General features: G+C 45.0%; 2 protein-coding genes across 4 annotated transcripts in view; both read left to right on the top strand.

The window, feature by feature from the left end:
* Nucleotides 1-11,260, top strand: part of LOC120942962 (serine protease 33-like) — a 30,200-nt gene extending 18,940 nt beyond the window's left edge. Inside the window, exons 5-6 of the mRNA XM_040355961.1 lie at nt 10,003-10,286; nt 10,464-11,260. Coding sequence (XP_040211895.1) covers nt 10,003-10,286; nt 10,464-10,611 — 432 coding nt within the window. The 3' untranslated portion in view covers nt 10,612-11,260. The remainder of the gene's footprint in view (nt 1-10,002; nt 10,287-10,463) is intronic.
* Nucleotides 1-18,662, top strand: part of LOC120942965 (serine protease 33-like) — a 103,039-nt gene that overhangs the window by 77,956 nt on the left and 6,421 nt on the right. Inside the window, exons 1-3 of one of the 3 annotated variants that reach the window (XM_040355971.1) lie at nt 12,315-13,122; nt 14,852-15,047; nt 16,511-16,782. The exons of the other annotated variants lie outside the window; for them this stretch is intronic. Coding sequence (XP_040211905.1) covers nt 13,086-13,122; nt 14,852-15,047; nt 16,511-16,782 — 505 coding nt within the window. The 5' untranslated portion in view covers nt 12,315-13,085. Of the gene's footprint in view, nt 1-12,314; nt 13,123-14,851; nt 15,048-16,510; nt 16,783-18,662 lie in introns of those variants that run through there. 3 annotated transcript variants of the gene reach the window in all.

Below are 18,662 nucleotides of genomic sequence, written 5' to 3'. Positions count from 1 at the left end.
GCCATCTTAGAGAGAGCACATGTAGAAAGCAGAGATATGTAATGTCCTGAGATGCATGTTGCAGTGTACAGCCTGTACTGAATAAACATCCATTGTTCCAGCCAGAGTCTTGTGTCCCTCACAACACAGAGGATATAACAGTGTCCATCAGTGCCATCTCTTAGTGCCCATCTATGCCCAGAGCCCACCTATCAGTGTCCATCTGTGCCACCCATAAGTACCCATAAGTGCCACCCATAAGTGCCACCCATGAGTGCCCATCAGTGCCGCCAAAGAGTGCCCAGTGCCGCCTATGAGTGCCCATCAGTGCAGCATACCAGCGCCGCCTATCAGTGCCCATCAGTGCCGCCTATCGGTGCCCATCAGTGCCACCTCATCGGTGCCCATAATTGAAGAAGAAAACTTACTTATTTACAAAAAAATAACAGAAAAAAATAAAAACGTAATTTTTTTTCAAAAATATCTGTCTTTTTTTAGTTGTTGTGCAAAAAATAAAAACACAACGGTGATCAAATATCACCAAAAGAAAGCTCTATTTGTGGGAACAAAATGAGAAAAATGTAATTTGGGTACAGTGTAGCACGACCGCGCAATTGTCATTCAAATTGCGACAGTGCTGAAAGCTGAAAATTGGCCTGGGCAGGAAGGTGCGTCAGTGCCCGGTATGGAAGTGGTTAAACACTGCCTGGAGAACATGTTTGTGGCAAAAAATTGTGATCTTAAGCCAGAAAAAAACACGGCAAACTAACAAACCAATAAATATGGTTTCATTCATTTTCATGTATTATTTGTGTGTATATTTTATTGTGAAAGATGAATAAATTTAAATATTTTTTTTTCTTTACTTATTTCAGCCCACAAAGCTTTCGGTGCCGCAGATTCTTCGGTGTGCGGTTCCCCTGTGGTGCCCAGTCGGATAGTTGGTGGTACGGATACGGTGGCTGGAGCGTGGCCCTGGCAGATCAGCCTGAACTATTTAGGATCACATATATGTGGGGGTCCCTGATCTCACCGGAGTGGGTTATGACGGCAGCACATTGCATCCACAAGTGAGTATAACATGTCACCTTTATAAACCAATTCTTCCACCAGACACCAATCATTCTGCTTTCATAAAAAACTTTATAAAAATCAGTCATGTATTTGTTTACTGATACAGTGTTAGGGGTAGATTCAGGTAGGAGATACGACGGCGTTTCTCCAGATACACCGTCGTATCTCTGAGTTGCGGCATCGGATCTATGCGCCTGATTCTTCGAATCAGTTACGCATAGATTTGACTGAGGCCTAGTACACACGAGAGGATTTATCCGCGGATACGGTCCAACGGACCGTTTCCGCGGATAAATCCTCTCGAGGATTTCCGCGGATTTGGATCCGATGGAGTGTACTCACCATAGGATCGAAATCCGCGCCGAAATCCCATCGCGATGACGTGTCGCGCCGTCGCCGCGATGATGACGTGCGCGACGCTGTCATATAATGAATTCCACGCATGCGGGGGATTGATTCGGATGGATTGATCCGGTGAGTCTGTACAGACCAGCGGATCAATCCGTTGGGATGGATTCAAGCGGATAGATTTTAAAGCATGTCTTCAAATTTTTATCCGCTGGAAATCCATCCCAGGGGATAAAAATCCGCAGAAACAGATCCGCTGGATTGTACACACCAGGGGATCTATCCGCTGGAGCCGGTCCGCGGATCAATTCCAGCGGATGGATCCTCTCGTGTGTACGGGGCCTCAGATCCGACCGGCGTAAGTCACTTACACCGTCGTATCTTAGTTGCAATTTTACGCTGGGCGCTAGGTGGCGCTTCCGTTGATTTACGCGAGGAATATGCAAATTAGGTAGATACGCCGATTCAGTAACGTACGTCCGCCCGGCGCATATTTTTTACGTCGTTTACGTTAGGCTTTTTCCGGCGTAAAGTTACCCCTGCTATATGAGGCTCATCTTATGTTAAGTATGGACGTCGGGCCAGCGTCGAATTTTCCGTCGATTACGCCGTTTGCGTAAGTCGTTCGCGAATAGGGCTGTGCGTAAGTTACGTTCACGTCAAAAGCATTGGCTTGTTGCGGGTTAATTTGGAGCATGCCCACTGGGTTACGAACAAACGGCGCATGCGTCATTAGTCAAAAACTTCAATTACGCGGGGTCAGCCTTCATTACCATACAAGACGCCCACTACATGGATAATTTGAATTCCGCCGGCTTACGCCGGACCACATACGCTACGCCGCCTTAAGTTAGGGCGCAGGTTCTTTCTGAATACAGAACTTGCCTCACTAAATTACGGCGGCATAGCGTATCTGAGATGCGCTACACCCGCACAAATTTACGCCGGGCTATTTGAATCTACCTCTTAGGCCGGGTACAGACGAGCAAACATGTACGATGAAACTGGTCCGTCGGACCGTCTTCACCGTACATGTCTGCCCGGGGATTTCTGTATGGTGGCTGTACTCACCATCATACAGAAATCCGCGCGTAAACAATACGCGGGGCATGTCCGCGCCGTTGGCGTGATGCGGCGACGTGGGCGGCCCTGCCAGTTCAATGCTTCCACGCATGCGTCGAAGTCATTTGACGCATGCGAGGGATGGCGGGCGCTCGGACATGTACGGTAGGTCTGTACAGACGACCGAACATGTCCGAGCGGGCAGGATTTCAGCGGGCATGTTTTAAAACAAGTCCAGAAATATTTGCCCGCTGGAAAAAGGCCCGGCGGGCAAATGTATGCTGGAATCCTGTCCGCTCGGGCCTACACACGACCGAACATGTCTGCTGAAACCGGTCCGCGGACCAGTTTCAGCAGACATGTTCGGTCGTGTGTACGAGGCCTTAATCTTTAAAAATGTGTTTGATCAGCTGCATGGGAGTGTAGGAGAGACATCAGGGATCTAATATCTCCATAAAGAGTACCTTTTGGGCCAAAGCTAAGACAGAACAAGTGTTACCTCCCTTAGGGTTAGGGGTGGGGTTGGGGTTAGGCGGTTAGGGTTAGGGGTTAGAGGTTAGGGGTTTTTGGTTGGAGTTGGGTTTCCCCTTGAAGAATATGGCTAGGACTCAGGAATTGGTACATGGACCTCTGTAGAGGTCAAAGGGCGGGTTCCCAGAGGTCAAAAGTCACAAGGCGTGACTGACCCACCCCCACCAGAGTGTACCGCCTACCCCAACTAAGCAGGAATGAACAAGTCGGGGAAAGTGCTTTTAAGCTAAAATACCAAGAGTGCATTTACATGGTCATTTAATGTGAATAAAGAGTTTGATAATGGCCTGGGCACTTCAAAAAAAACTTGGAATAGCAGAAAACATTCTGCTATACCATCACTTAGCAGATAGCTAATAAACATGTATTTGATAAACATAAAGATCATGATTTTTTGTTACTCACCATAACATCCCTTTCTCTAAGTTCATTAATGGACCCAGCTCTTCTGAATCTTGACTGTAGGGTTTTATAGCACCACCTACAGGAGTAGGACACTAGGCAGAAAGGAATACAGCACCGCCTGTGGGTAGTCCCCTCCCCTCTGGTAAAAAAAACACCTCTCTGCTATTGGAAATCCAGTTTGTAACAAAGTTGTCAGGTCACCTGAGGCCAGGTGACAGATGCGCACCGCTGGGGTTAGGAGCTCACCGCTAAGGTTGTGGACCCTTCGGCTGACTGCTACGGATGGAGCTCTGGGTGGTTCAGGAAAGAAGCTCCATCTAAACACAGACACAGACCAAACAGGAAGCTAGAGCGTAAGATTCCCTAGGGCACGGAATCTAAGAGCCAGCAGGTTTTCACCACAGCCTCTGATGGTGAGGATGGATTTGGCTGCAGCTGACTAAAGGTTGCGGCCCCCGGGGTCTCTCAGCTCACGCTCATAGACTGGCTCTGGCGGACAGAGCACAAGCAGCAGTTGAGGGGTAAACACAGAATAGTCTGGAGAACAAGCCAATGTCAGGGCAACTAGCAGATAGGGATGGTGAGGAAGGCACGCCAAGCTCGGGCTCACTAGCAGACAAGAATGGTCAGAAGGACACGCCAAGGCCTAATCACAACTTTGCTTGACAAGGCTGGCTTGCAGTGTGCGGGGTTAAATAGTGTTTCCTGTTGAGAAGCTGGGGTGGAGCCATGCTGAGAGCTCATACTTAAACGCCCATGTGTGGGGACACGCTCTCTAAGGCTGCATTCACACCTAGGCGACAAAACGCCTGAAGCGCGACGCTCGATACGCTGGAGGGGCGAATTTCCACTGCTGTCTATGAGATGGTTCACATCTCACGTCGAACGCCGAACGCCGAAACGCCGTACGCCTGCCGCCTGAAAACAAGTCCCGGACCCTTTTTTTCAGGCGGCATTGGCGTTCGGCCATAGACAGCAATTGAAATAATTTGTGAGAAAAAAAAAAAAAAAAAAGTTAAACAAATCGCGGCAAAATACGCCGCGTACGCGGCGTTACAGTGTGAATGCAGCCTAAAGCTGAGACACGGACCTGAGAGGTAAGCAGATAGTCAGAGCATAAAACATTACTGCAGATTCATGACAAAAGCAGTGTCAGAAGTTTAAACTCCAATAGAGGTTTGGGGGCTGTGCCCGTCAGGGAAAGGGATTTTATGGTGAGTAATACAATTCCTATTTTCTGTTACATAAATTGACAGATACAGCTCTACTGAATCTTGACCATAGGGTTTTTCCAAAGCAGTGGGGTTGATATACGAAAACTGGAGAGTGCAAAATCTGGTACAGCTGTGCATTGTAACCAATCAGCTTCTAACTACGGCTTTTTCAATTAAGCTTTGACAAAAAAAAACATGGACGCTGATTGGGTTCTACGCAGAGCTGCACCAGATTTTGCACTCTCCAGTTTTAGTAAATCAACCCCAGCACCTCAATAAGAGGTGGGCAAACCATAAAACAACCGGAGCAACCAGGCAAACATGCCAGCCACCCAAATTTCATTGATATCACACTGCCGTGCAATAGATGGATCCTCAATTATACATTTTCTGTGCTGTGTTCTTTCTGCAGTCCTTTTCTGGAATCAAATTATAAAGTATATTTGGGCATGCACCAGCTGGGTGAGAACGGCCCTCAAACAGTTGTTGCCGATGTAAGGAATATCGTCACCCATCCTAATTATGTAAGCACTGGAGACATCGTGGGGACATCGCTCTGGTAAGGCTGGCCACACCTGTCACCTATACTCAGTACATCATGCCAATCTGTCTGCCATCTTCCAACACCACCTTGCCCTGTGGTACGGAGTGCTGGGTGACCGGCTGGGGTAGAACATCTTATGGAGGTGAGTCTGTGAACAGTGATTTCACTCCTATTTCACACTAATAACCAAACCTGTCACTTACACCCAATACATCATTCCAGTTTGCTATGGGTGAACTTGCCAGGATTGTGCGTTGGTTGGGTTCAATAAATCCTATTTGAAATTCTGGACACTGGAACATAACAGTATTGAAGTCTGTGTGTGGAGGGGGGCGTGTTAATACTCATTTTCATTTTATTTTCAATAGTAAAGCTATTGTCATAAAAAGGGAGGGAGTCCTTTTAAAGCAACTTCTAAGACAGGGGTCCTCAAACTACGGCCCGCGGGCAACATGACTTTTAACCGGCCCACCCGACCCTAACAGGCAACACCGGTTTCACGGCAGGTTGTAACACAGCGATCCCACTGTGTCACGGAGATTACAGTGTTAACAGTTTGGGCGCGCTGTGATAAATGTCCCGCCCTCCTCCTCCTAGACTAGCTCGTGTGATAGAGCCAGTGTTCTGTCTATCGCACTCTAGGAGGAGGAGGGCGGGACATTTATCACAGCGTGTCAGAACTGTTACCAACCCTGTGAGCTTCGTGACACAGCGGGACCGTGACAGCAGTTTGACACAGTAAGGACTAAGGTTGTGAGGGGCTTACGATGGTGAGGTGAGGGAGGGAGGGGGGGCTTGCAATGGTGAGGGGGGCTGATGATGATGAAATGATGATGCAATGATGATGATGGTGGGGGGGGGGTGATGATGAAATGATGACGTGATGATGATGATGATGGTGGGGGGGGGGGCTGATGATCATGAAATGATGATGTGATCATGATGTCATGATGATGATGATGATGATGATGATGATGGTGAGGGGGGGGGGGAGTGAATAATGCATGGATGTTCCCAACCACTGCCAAGTACAATCACAATTACATATTATAAATTAGTGTTACTTTTTTGTAATACTGTTACACTTCTTTAGCAGGCTTGCTGGTTCTTATGACAGATTTTCATAGGCTTGAGCTTTAAAGGTAAACTATCTACAGTGGGGATCGAAAGTTTGTGCACCCCAGGTAAAAATTTGTATTAATGTGCATAACGAAGCCAAGGGAAGATGGAAAAATCTCCAAAAGGCATCAAATTACAGATTAGACATTCTTATAATATGTCAAAAAAATTGAGATTTTATTTCCATCATTTACACTTTCAAAATTACAGAAAACAAAAAAATGGCGTCTGCAAATGTTTGGGCACCCTGCAGGGTTAATATCTTGTACTGCCCCCTTTGGCGAGTATCACAGCTTATAAACGCTTTTTGTAGCCAGCCAAGAGTCTTTCAATTCTTGTTTGAGGGATCTTTGCCCATTCTTCCTTACAAAAGTCTTCCAGTTCTTTGAGATTTCTGGGCTGTCTGTCACACACTGCTCTTTTAAGGTCTATCCATAGATTTTCAATTATGTTGAGGTCAGGAGATTGTGAAGGCCATGGCAAAACCTTCAGTTTACGCCTCTTGATGTAATCCCCCATGGATTTTGAGGTGTGTTTAGGATCATTATCCATTTGTAGAAGCCATCCTCTCTTTAACGTCAGCTTTTTCACAGATGGCATCAAGTTACCATCCAAAATTTGCTGAAATTTTATTCAATCCATTTTTCCTTCTACTCGGGAAATGTTCCCTGTGCCACTGGCTGCAATACAACCCCAAAACATGATTGATCCACCCCCATGCTTCACAGTTGGACAGAGGTTCTTTTCATTAAATTCTCTGCCCTTTCTTCTCCAAACGTTCCTTTGCTCATTCCGGCCAAAAAGTTATATTTTAACCTCATCGGTCCACAGAACTTGTTTCCAAAATGCATCAGGCTTGTCTATATGTTCATTTGCAAAGTTCAAACGCTGATTTTTGTGGTGAGGACGTAGAAGAGGTTTTCTTCTGATGACTCTTCCATGAAGACCATATTTGTACAAGTATCTCTTTATAGTGGAATAGTGTACCACAACTCCAGTGTCTGCCAGATCTTTCTGGAGGGATGGTGCCGTCAAACGTGGGCATTGAATTGCTTTTCTCACAATCCTGCGAGCTGTTCTGTCTGATATTTTTCTTGGTCTTCCAGATCTTGCTTTAACTTCCACTGTTCCTGATGACTGTCATTTCTTAATTACATTCCGAACAGAGGATATTGACATCTGAAAACGCTTTGCTATCTTCTTATAGCTTCTCCAGCTTTGTGAGCGACAACTATTTTCACTTTCAGTTTTCTAGACAACTGCTTAGAAGAACCCATGGTGCTGATTGTTGGGGGAGGGTCAGATGAGTCTGGGCATTTAAAACCTTTGAGATTGACATCACCTGGTCTTCCCAGACGATGATTGAGAACAATGCCATTTTTTTGTTTTCTGTAATTTTGAAAGTGTAAATGATGGAAATAAAATCATTTTTTTTTAAATATTATAGGAATGTCTAATTTGTAATTTGATGCCGTTTGGAGATTTTTCCATCTTTCCTTGGCTTCGTTATGCACATTATTACAAATTTTTACCTGGGGTGCCCAAACTTTTGATCCCCACTGTATGTAAAGCCTTGTAAGAATGTCTTTCTATTTATCTTTTTGTCTATTTTTCATCACCAGGAAGGCCACCATCAAATGGGATCCTCCAGGAGGTTATGACTCCTCTAATAGACCACAATACATGTCAACTAATGTATTACAATGGGGGACTTGCTTACAACATCCAGGATGAAAAGATTTGTTCTGGCTACAATGATGGGCAAAAGGATTCTTGCCAGGTGGGTGAGACAGGCATCTTCCCTTTCCTGAACCATACCAGGCCACATGCCCCCAACATAGGTGGTACCTTAGTGTCTGGCACCTTGTCCTCATGTTTAAGGGAGCAAGGCCCTCTTCCCCACAAACCTGCCCCAGTGGTTATGGGGGCCTTAGGGTTGCCACCTGTCCGGGATTCACCCCAGTGCCCCTGAAACCCAGACACAATATTGAGACAGGAAAGTGGCTCGGAACAGGGCCTGACTACAGATGTGTATCCTTTCCTGTCCACTCTGAGAGTGTCCCCATCATATGAGGTCAGCAACAGAGGATCAGACATCAGCATAAACAGCAGGCAGAGAATGGTCAAGATGCAGGCAAGGTTTGGCAACAGGATATCAGGCAGACGAGAGGTTAAGCAAAGTGAACAAGGCAAGCCGGATTCAGGATAATAGATAGCAAGCGTAGTCAGAGGAGGCCGAGTCAAATAAAGGATTCACGCAAGGATCGCAGGAACAGGTTATTTACGGGTACAAGCTGCAGATCAGACAGCAAAGTACTAATACTAGTTAACCTTCTGCACTTATATGGCATTGTTATATGGCATTTGGTTATTGGCGCGTGAGTGTCCACATAGGCGCGTGCGCACGTCCCTGACAGTGGGCAAACTAATATTGTGACTTTTAGGTTGCATACAATGCATGTTTACAACCACTTTAATAACATAAAAAAGTCCTACAATATACATCCACTGTCAATCACATCATCCAACAATGTAGATCCATGTCAGTCGCAAATCCCCAATGCCAGGGTCTCCCAGGTGCCTTTATTGACCATGTATATGGATATAACAAGGAGGAAGTAGAGAGAAGACATTACTGGAACTGGCAGCAGAGGAGTCTGTATATCTTTCATGGTTCCTGGCTATCTGATCTCTGGATTGAAAGGATTTGCTTGACAAACGCCTCCCCGCTGTTGACCGTAACACACTGACATGCAATATTGATCCCTTGAGGGTCGCCTAGTTCTGGTAAGGGTCAGTGTGTCTTTATGGTGGTGGTACTCCAGCTTTACTTCACAGTGTCTGTCAACATTAGCCACCGGGAGTTAGTCTGAGTGTTTGTTCACCATACGTTTTTGCACTATTTTTTTTCTTTTGTTTTCTTTTTTTACTGGGCTGAGTCCACTGAAGTAAGAGCTCCTGTACCGTTCCATGTTGGATCTACTCTTGGCTACACCATGGATGGCTCTTTTTGATCCTTGGGGATCTATTCTTCTGGTAAGGGTTAAGCCTGAACGTTTTCACTCGGATATTGTTCCAACACTAACCACAGAATTGGATTCATCTCTTATTTTTTGGACTACTATTAGAAACAATAATTTTTTAACCAAGTCTTTTACCAATTTTGTATGTGCACACTTATTGGGACTCATAATTTGTTGATCTTTTTGGTCACCTTTACGAGCTGTCTCTAGTACAGCTCCTTTTATTTTTATTTTGTATGGTCACTCATATATAATTTTTAGCGCAACTCCCACCTTTTAACATGGATATAACAATATGTGGTCAATGATGTTATGGGCCTATCAGTTTGTCCTACAATTGTACAGGGCAGTGTTTTGAGCGCCACACACAAGGTGACACAAGAGGGATGGAGAGACGTTGTCAATCACCACTGTGGAGGAGGAGAAGGGACATGGCTTTTTTAGTTTTTAGACCCTCCCGTCCTGTCTGTGTTGTGCAGTACTCAGAACTCTGCATGTATAGTTGTAGTACAAAGCGGGAATATGCACATATGAAGCTGAAAATTAAATGAAAGATAAAAACTGATTGGTTGCCATGCACAACTGCTGCAGATTCTGACTGTTCTAGCTTTAAATAAGTCCCCTCTGCATGTTTAGCTTGTAAAAAGTTTGTTGAATTATCCTAAACTTATTGGTGCCGCTAATGATTATCAATGTCTTACAGGGTGACTCAGGAGGACCTCTGGTGTGTAAGGTCCAGGGCATATGGTACCAGGTTGGAATTGTGAGCTGGGGAAAGGGATGTGCAGAGCCCAACTTCCCCGGGGTGTACACACTGGTGACGGCCTACCAGGCCTGGATCAGCACCTACCTGCAAGTTGCATTTAAGGATCTGGCAAATATCCCTAAACCAACAAGAACATGTGGAGGAAACTTCATCAACACAGGATCCACCAGCTCAACAACACATGGAAGGAGTACTGTCTGTACAACCACCAATGTTCCTGGACCAACAGGACCAACAAATGAAGAAAGCACTGCCTATACAAAGACCAATGTTCCTGCACCAACAAATGAAGGAAACACTGCCTATATGAAGACCAATGTTCCTGCACCAACAGAGACCAATATTCCTGCACCAACAAAGACCAATGTTCCTGCACCAACAAAGACCAATGTTCCTGCACCAACAAATGAAGGAAGCACTGCATCTTCCTACACCAATGTTCATGTGCAAAAAACAACATCTGAAGGAAGTTCCATCACATCCAGCCTTTCACGTCTTACCTTGATGATCCTGTTCCCAACTATTCTTCTGCTAATATTATTATAACCAAAAACTTCAATCTCATCTGATCTAAACAATTGATTTACTAATAAGAGTGAACTATCACTTGGGTTCAAAAATATGTTTGGACAGAACTTTGCTTGACTGCATTTGTCCTAAAGCCAAAAATTTTAACATGTTTGACAGGAGCCAAATGTAAAATAAATAAGTCCCCCCCTCCCTACACGTTCTACATATGCCAGCTCCTCTGTTAATGCTTGTTAAAGCAAAACTTAATTGTTTGGATTTTTTTTTTAGAGGGTGAGCGGTTACCTGGTTTTGATAGGTACACGGTCCTATTTACGATCAGATTATCTAGATCTGGGATGCCCAACCTTTTGAAGAGCCAGGGCCACTGAAGCGACCTGGTAACTGGTCGCGGGCCAAAACGAGTGGAATGGGTGGATGACAGGTCTGTGTCCACGCTGCATATGCTGAACAGACACAGACACAGCCCACGCTACTCTATTGGCCCTCCAATTCAATCCACCCAGATGCAGGGGACGGATACCCTTCTGTTTTTTTTGTTTTTTTTGCGGATTGTATTGGAGGTAAGTGGGGGTAAATGGACATAGAGGTGAATGTGAATGGAGGGTCCGATTGGGTCCTAAGGCTGCTTTCACACTGATGCACCACATGCACCTGTGGCTTTCCTGCAGGTTAGCTGCACTGTGCCATAGACTGCTATTACATCCTGCAGGTGTGGTGCAATTTCTGAAAGCGCATCAAACCCACAGGTAATAACAGGAGTCTATGGCTAACTGCACTGATTTCAGCAATAAACGTAACTTTTAATAACAATCTTCCATTCATTTTTTCCCGGCTGTTGCTGTCCCAGGCAGAGTGCATTTGGTATTGATTGTGACAGGAGCCGGCGCTATACAGGAAACATCAGCTTATGTGGCTCTGCGCTGCAGCTGCTTGCTTTCTCTACCGCTGGCTTTATTCACAACACTGATGCTCTGGGATGACGGGTCAGCAACCTGCGATCTGAGCTTGCCAAGCCACCATCCCAGTGCAGGAGGTCACAGGCCACATCAGAGGGCTCCGCGGGCCACTGGTTGGGCACCCATGATCTAGGTGATTCCACCAGAAGTTCTGTCTCTCTGACTTGCTGCAGCTTCTAAAGCACTTAGTGAGGAGTTTACAGTCTCCATTTGAATCAGAGTAAGCTAATTCAGTTCAATAGATGAGCCAGTGCAACTGTGCAAGACTGAAGAGAAGGCTCAAGTTCAGCTTTAAACTGCAGCTGTGTATCTTTCCTGTCCAGTCCACTCTCGGAGTGTCCCCATCATATGACAAACATGTAAACAGACTTTAAAAATAAAAGGCTAGTTTATTTTGACTACACATGTTCAGTTTAAAAGGTGACACCAGCCTTTTTTTTGAAAATTTGGGATTTTGGGATCAGGGCCGCTGATAAGGGGGGACCACCGGCCCTGCTGTAGGGGGCCCGAGGCCTGTCAGTTTCAGAGTGGAGCCCAGGAAGCTAACAAGTCCATCTGCAGCCGCCTAAGCTACATTCCGTTTCACAGTCTCTTATCATTCTATCACAGAGTGGATCGGGCTGCACTTTTAACCAATGGTGTGTAGGCAAGACTGATGAAAGTCAGCTTCATCAGATATATGATGAAAAATTCCATCGGATTAGATTCCATCAGATATCCGATTGTGTGTACGAGGCTTAACAATCACGGGTATGACTCCTAGAGGCAGAGGCATAATGGGATTTGTAGTTTCACCACAGCTGGGGGGGCAGAGGTTGCCTACCCCTGAAATAGAGGAATACCCTTTTTGCCTTTCCAAAGACTGAACCCAACACTACTTCCCAAAGATTCCTGGAACCGATACACCACAACAAGGGACTGTTTGCCAAGACAATACAGGTGTCATCTGTTAACATTGGAAAAACCATAAGAAGAACCAAATTAGTGGCCTTTTTTTCCAGGTTGTATTTTGTACCTTCCGCCTCCTCCCTCCCCTAACCCTACATGAGTCTTATCTTGTCTATCGTCCCAAAACTGTTGTAGAAACTACTGTATAAGTTATATACAAAATAGAGATGTAATGATATGTATATGGCACCCTTTTCTGCTCTTGTAAAACTATTTAAAAACTTTAATAAGCAAAAGAAGGAATAAAGAATCTATAAAACAATAAAAAGAACTGCTGCTGGTGGCCTTTTTCGCAAGTTGTACTTTGTACTTTTCTCGTTCGCCTAACACCACCCATGTCTTGCTTTGCCTAGCCACCTATAATTGGCGCAGAAACTATAAGTTATCAAATAAAAAAGAGGAAACAGAGAGAATGACTTGTATATGACATGTTTTCTTCTCTTGTAAAACAAATAAAACTTTATCAAACACACAAAAAAACAAGGAAGCTGAAATGATTTACATTTATGAACAGAAAATTGTGCTCTTCACAAATCAGCGAGAGAGAGAGAGAGATATCTGCCGAACGTCCCCCACTGTGCCGGAATGGAAACACTCACCATATTCATCCTGATCGCCACAGGTAAGTAGCTTTCCAAAAACTCTGCACTGACCTAAGATTTCATGGAGGGCTGCCAAAGAAAAAGTTGAACAAAGAAAACTGGAGCCAAATTGAGCTTCCTATCATCATATCTGGGAATTCTCTGCCTAAACTTTCTATACTGACCTGAAGATTCCTGACGTTATTACAACTAGGGGTGAGCAGAGAAAGTTTAGCTAATTTGATTTTGCTGCCAAATTTCTGATTTTCTCAGCAAAATTTAGCTAAGTTTGCCCCATTGAGCTACTTATACAAAATCTGCTAGAAACAATTCAATCTACTCTCTTATTTAGACCATGCCGTTTTTGGTGTCCATTTAAAGGGGTTGTAAAGGTAATTTTTTTCCCTAAATAGCTTCCATTACCTTAGTGCCGTCCTCCTTCACTTACCTCATCCTTCCATTTTGCTTTTAAATTAAGGTGACCAGATTTTTAAAATGAAATCCGGGGACATATTTTTTCTTTACTAGTAATGGCAACAATCAGCGACTCTCTGCACGCCGCCGTCCGCCTCACAGCCTCTCAAGTCTTACTCTTCGGCCCCGGTGACTTGTCGATATGGTTCCCCTATCGAGATGGTTCCTGTAAGGACTGCGCAGGCGCAATCATTGCCGACGGAAATCTCCGAACTTCGGTCGGCATCCAGGCTCATTCCTTAACATCCCTGTGGATTGGAGGATGTTAAAAAAAGAGCCAGGAGGCTGAGCTAGCGTAGCGAGAGCCGTCCGAGCCGACTGGCCACTTACCTCAAATTCCACTTCGCCCTGGAGGTTCTGTGATTTCCGTCGGCAAGGATTGCGCATTGCGCAGTCCTTACAGGAACCATATGGTCAGATCACCGGCTACTACTGGATGGGGAGCGGATGAAGATCACCCCCCTATGGTAGTAGGCACGGCGGAGCGGGTGTGTGTAATTCTATTTTTTTTATTTTAATTCTGCACTGACTGTCTTCGAAATTGGCCCTGCCCACTATTAAATCCAATCTGGGGACAAAACCAGGGACAGACTTGGTCTGGGGACAGTGTCCTCAATCAGGGGACTGTCCCCTGAAACTGGGGATGTCTGGTCACCCTATTTTAAATGTCCTTATTTCTGCAGACAGGAAGACAACCAGGAAGCCTTGCCTTGGAAACCGGCAAGAGAGAGATGGATCTGTGGGGACTGGGAGCCGCTGTCACTGTGGAGCCAATGCTGAAGATGGAACAATCAACAGGTGTAGAAGCTGCCCGGTGCCGCGGGTGAACTGGAACATGCTTCTTCTTCAGCCTGCTCTTTGGTTCCATCTTCGCCACTGGCACCACAGTAAATAAATAATATATGCTGATTTGGGTTATTTTCACCAAAATTATGTAGCAAAATACATTTTGGCCTAAGTTTATGAAGAAAAATTATTTATTTGCAAAATTTGATAGCAGAAGCTAAGAAAAACTTGTTTTTTGTTTTCAAAATGTTCGGTCTTTTTTTTTGTTTATTTAGCAAAAAATAAAAACCCACAAAAAAAAACCTCAATGTGTGTAAAAAAAATGATATCAATTTAGTTTGGGTACAGTGTTGCATGACCGCGCAGTTGTAATTCACAATGTGACAACGCTGAAAGCTGAAATCTGAAAATTGGCCTAAGCAGGAAGGGGGTCAAAGTGCCCGGTATTAAAGTGGTTAATGTGAAATATAAAAAAAATCTAATTAATTTTTTTTTCTTTGCTTATTTCAGCCCAAAAGGCTTTTGGTGCTGCAGATTTTTCAGTGTGCGGTTCCCCTGTGGTGTCCAGTCGGATAGTTGGCGGTACAGATGCGTTGGATGGGGAGTGGCCCTGGCAGATCAGCCTGCAATATTCAGGATCACATAGATGTGGGGGGTCCCTGATCTCACCAGAGTGGGTTCTGACTGCAGCACATTGCATTATACAGTGAGTATGACATATTAACTTTATTTACTCATTTCTCCACAAAGCTCCAATAATTCGGTTTTTGGGTAAACATATTCTCAAAATCATTCATGTTTTCTGATACCTTTTATAAAGTGTTCAAATATAGAACTATCAGGTATGTATCACTGATCAACATTGACTTTTCGGGGAAAGAGTCGGGACCTACTATACTTGTGGTCACATCTGGTGGTGTATTCCCTACATTGGCAGAAAATTTTAGTTATCTCCTGCTGCAACCTCCTCTCATGTAGAGGTCGGTGCGGCTGCAAGTCCCTACTGATGCTTGAGAAATACATTCCTCTGATACAAGTGTGTTACGACCTTACAGCCTCCTGAAGAAGCAGGCCTTCCTGTGAAACGCATTAAGGAGTGTTTTGCTTTCATTCCTGGATATGAATATTATCCTATGGGATTTTATCTAACACTGGATTTACAATGGCTGTTTTTTAATCCTGGGGTGAGTCTATGGGCAACGATGATGGCTATGATATCTGGATTATTGTTGTAAAATATTTTGAGAGCATCATCTAGTTTGCTTTGTTTCTTATAAAAAAAATTGAACTTTTGCATTTTATTTTGTTTTTTATTTTCTTTTTAGTGTTTAATATACTAAACAACAATACCAAAGAAAAAAAAAAGGAAAGAAAATCAGGGGAAAAATAAAACACAGCATGATATATATATACATATATAAAATCATAAATACATGTAAGATAATTAACAAAGTATGTCAATTCAGCGCCATATGCCAGTAAACAAAATCAAGCCGTATACTGTATCAAAGCATTACAAAAAAAAAAAGAAGATCTCTAGTAATTTTAAAATTGTTGTCGTGGGTACAATAAATTACTTTTAAGCACAATTTTAGTTTCTTTTTTGGTTGTCATGCTAAGAATTTACTATTTGGACTATGTGGAGCATCTGAAAAGTACATTTATTGTTTCATTGGTGTAGAGATGTGGTGTGCAATTCATATTTCTAGGTTATATTTCTGCATGCCTCTAGATGTATTTAGTCTTCTTGGTTAAATGACAACCAGCACCTCTGAGCCTAGGTTGTCATGGACCTACCTCCAGCCTGTGACTGAGCAGTGAAGGAGGATCAGCACAGTGATAGGAGGAGAGAACATAGTGGCAGAAAGAGGAGCCTATCGGCATGCTCCACGACAGCACATTTGAACCTTCTAAGTTGCACTTGTGTATATGCAATGGCACAAAGAGATTACTGTGAGTTAGCATTACAATGAACTCTAATGACCCTACATACCTTCATAACATTGGGCTAGTGTATATACAGGCCATTCATAAAAAAATAAAAAAGATTATGATCAGGTTGCTTCTCATTCATTAGAATACGAATTTCATTAAAAGTGATGATACTGCACATCACTGCAGCAGATGGATCTTCAGTAATACATTTTCTATACTGTTTTCTTTCTACAGTCCTATCCAGGAATCGAATTATAAAGTGTATTTGGGCCTGTACAGGCTGGGTGTGATTGGCTCTCAAACAATTGTTGCCGATGTAAGCAATATCATCACCAATCCTAAATATAGAGACACTGGAGACATCGGGGACATCGCCCTGGTAAGGCTGGCCACACCTGTCACCTATACTCAGTACATCATGCCGATCTGTCTGCCATCTTCCAACACCACCTTCCCCTGTGGTATGGAGTGCTGGGTGACTGGATGGGGTGCAACATCTTCTGGAGGTGAGTTTATGAAATTATATTTAAAAGTGATTTTACTAATTTTCCCCACTAAGAATCCAAACATGTGTAGCGCCTGTGTACTTTCAGTGCAGGTGCTATGTTGAGATTTAGAGGGGGATGAGAGAGTTACTTTGCTCTCATCCACGTTTTTTTGGTTAAATTGGGTTTCTGTCGGGCTGGGCTGTCCTGTGGGTTCATTTTGTGTTCCAAAGATACGTTTCCATCTTTGAATAGCAGGTGGCGCCATTGGAGGCCAGGCAGAGTCGCTTTTCTCCAGCGAACGGTCGGGAGTTTTTGGGGGAGGACGCCATGTTCTAGACAGACTGTTCCTGGTTCCGGGTGCGGAAAAATGGAATAAGGGGGCCTCCGGATCCCGGTCCCTCCCCTACTTATTCACCAAAAAATGTGTCAATAATAAATAAAAACAATTACTTTATTAAAAAAAAATGGCCCTTTGATGTAGCTCCACCATCAATCACGATTCCTGCCGCACCGGCGGACTCGAAAAAAAGAAAAAAAAGCTCTGCCCGCAGGGAAGGCTAACCGCCGAATGCCTGCTCCGCAAGGTGACAGTTCCTAAATAGGTAAGGCGCAGGGCCACCAGGTGATCTCATTTAAGAACTGTCAGATGGAAAAGCAGGCATTTGGCGGTCAGCCTTCCTCACGGGTAGAGCTTGGGTCTGGCGGTGTGGCGGGCTTTGTGATTGATGATGGATCTACATCGGGGGACATTTTTTTTTTTTTAATAAAGTAATTATCATTGACACTTTCTTTGGTGAATGAGTAGGGGAGGGGCCGGGATCTGGAGGCCCCCTTATTAAAGGGGGCTTTCAGATTCCGATATGTTCCCTACCCACAGATCCCCACAAGCCTGGCTGGGATCTGTGGGTAGGGGAATTATCGGAATCTGTGAGCCCCCACAAGGGGGCCCACAGATCCCGGCCCCCCACCCTATGTGAATGAGTATGGTGTACATTGTACCCATTCATCTAAAAAAAAAGTGCCAAAAATAAAACACATTACACATATTTTTAAAGTAATTTATAAAGGCAGCTTTGGCGTCTCTTCCGATCTCTTCTCCCCTCTCCGGCTCTTCTGCCTCCTCCGCTGATGTCTTCTGCATCTGACGGTTCTTCTCCCCTCTCCGCGTCTTCTAGCCTTCTCTGGTTCTTCTCCCTCTGTCCGCTGTCTTCTGCCTCTGCCGGGTCTCCTCTCTCCACTGTCTTCTCTCTCTGTCCGCTGTCTTCTGCCTCTGCCGGGTCTCCTTTCTCCACTGTCTTCTCTCTCTGGCCGCTGTCTTCTGCCTCTGCCGGGTCTCCTCTCTCCACTGTCTTCTCTCTCTGTCCGCTGTCTTCTGCCTCTGCCGGGTCTCCTTTCTCCACTGTCTTCTCTCTCTGGCCGCTGTCTTCTGCCTCTGCCGGGTCTCCTCTCTCCACTGTCTTCTCTCTCTGTCCGCTGTCTTCTGCCTCTGCCGGGTCTCCTTTCTCCACTGTCTTCTCTCTCTGGCCGCTGTCTTCTGCCTCTGCCGGGTCTTCTTCTCTCCACTGTCTTCTCTCTCTGGCCGCTGTCTTCTGCCTCTGCCGGGTCTCCTCTCTCCACTGTCTTCTCCCTCTGGCCGCTGTCTTCTGCCTCTGCCGGGTCTCCTCTCTCCACTGTCTTCTCTCTCTGGCCGCTGTCTTCTGCCTCTGCCGGGTCTCCTCTCTCCACTGTCTTCTCCCTCTGGCCGCTGTCTTCTGCCTCTGCCGGGTCTCCTCTCTCCACTGTCTTCTCCCTCTGTCCGCTGTCTTCTGCCTCTGCCGGGTCTCCTCTCTCCGCTGTCTTCTCCCTCTGTCCGCTGTCTTCTGCCTCTGCCGGGTCTCCTCTCTCCGCTGTCTTCTCCC

Source organism: Rana temporaria, chromosome 6, assembly GCF_905171775.1.
Source record: "Rana temporaria chromosome 6, aRanTem1.1, whole genome shotgun sequence".
Taxonomy (NCBI): Eukaryota; Metazoa; Chordata; class Amphibia; order Anura; family Ranidae; genus Rana; species Rana temporaria.
The sequence above is the reverse complement of the archived record's forward strand: the minus strand, read 5'-3'. Positions and strand labels throughout refer to the sequence as shown.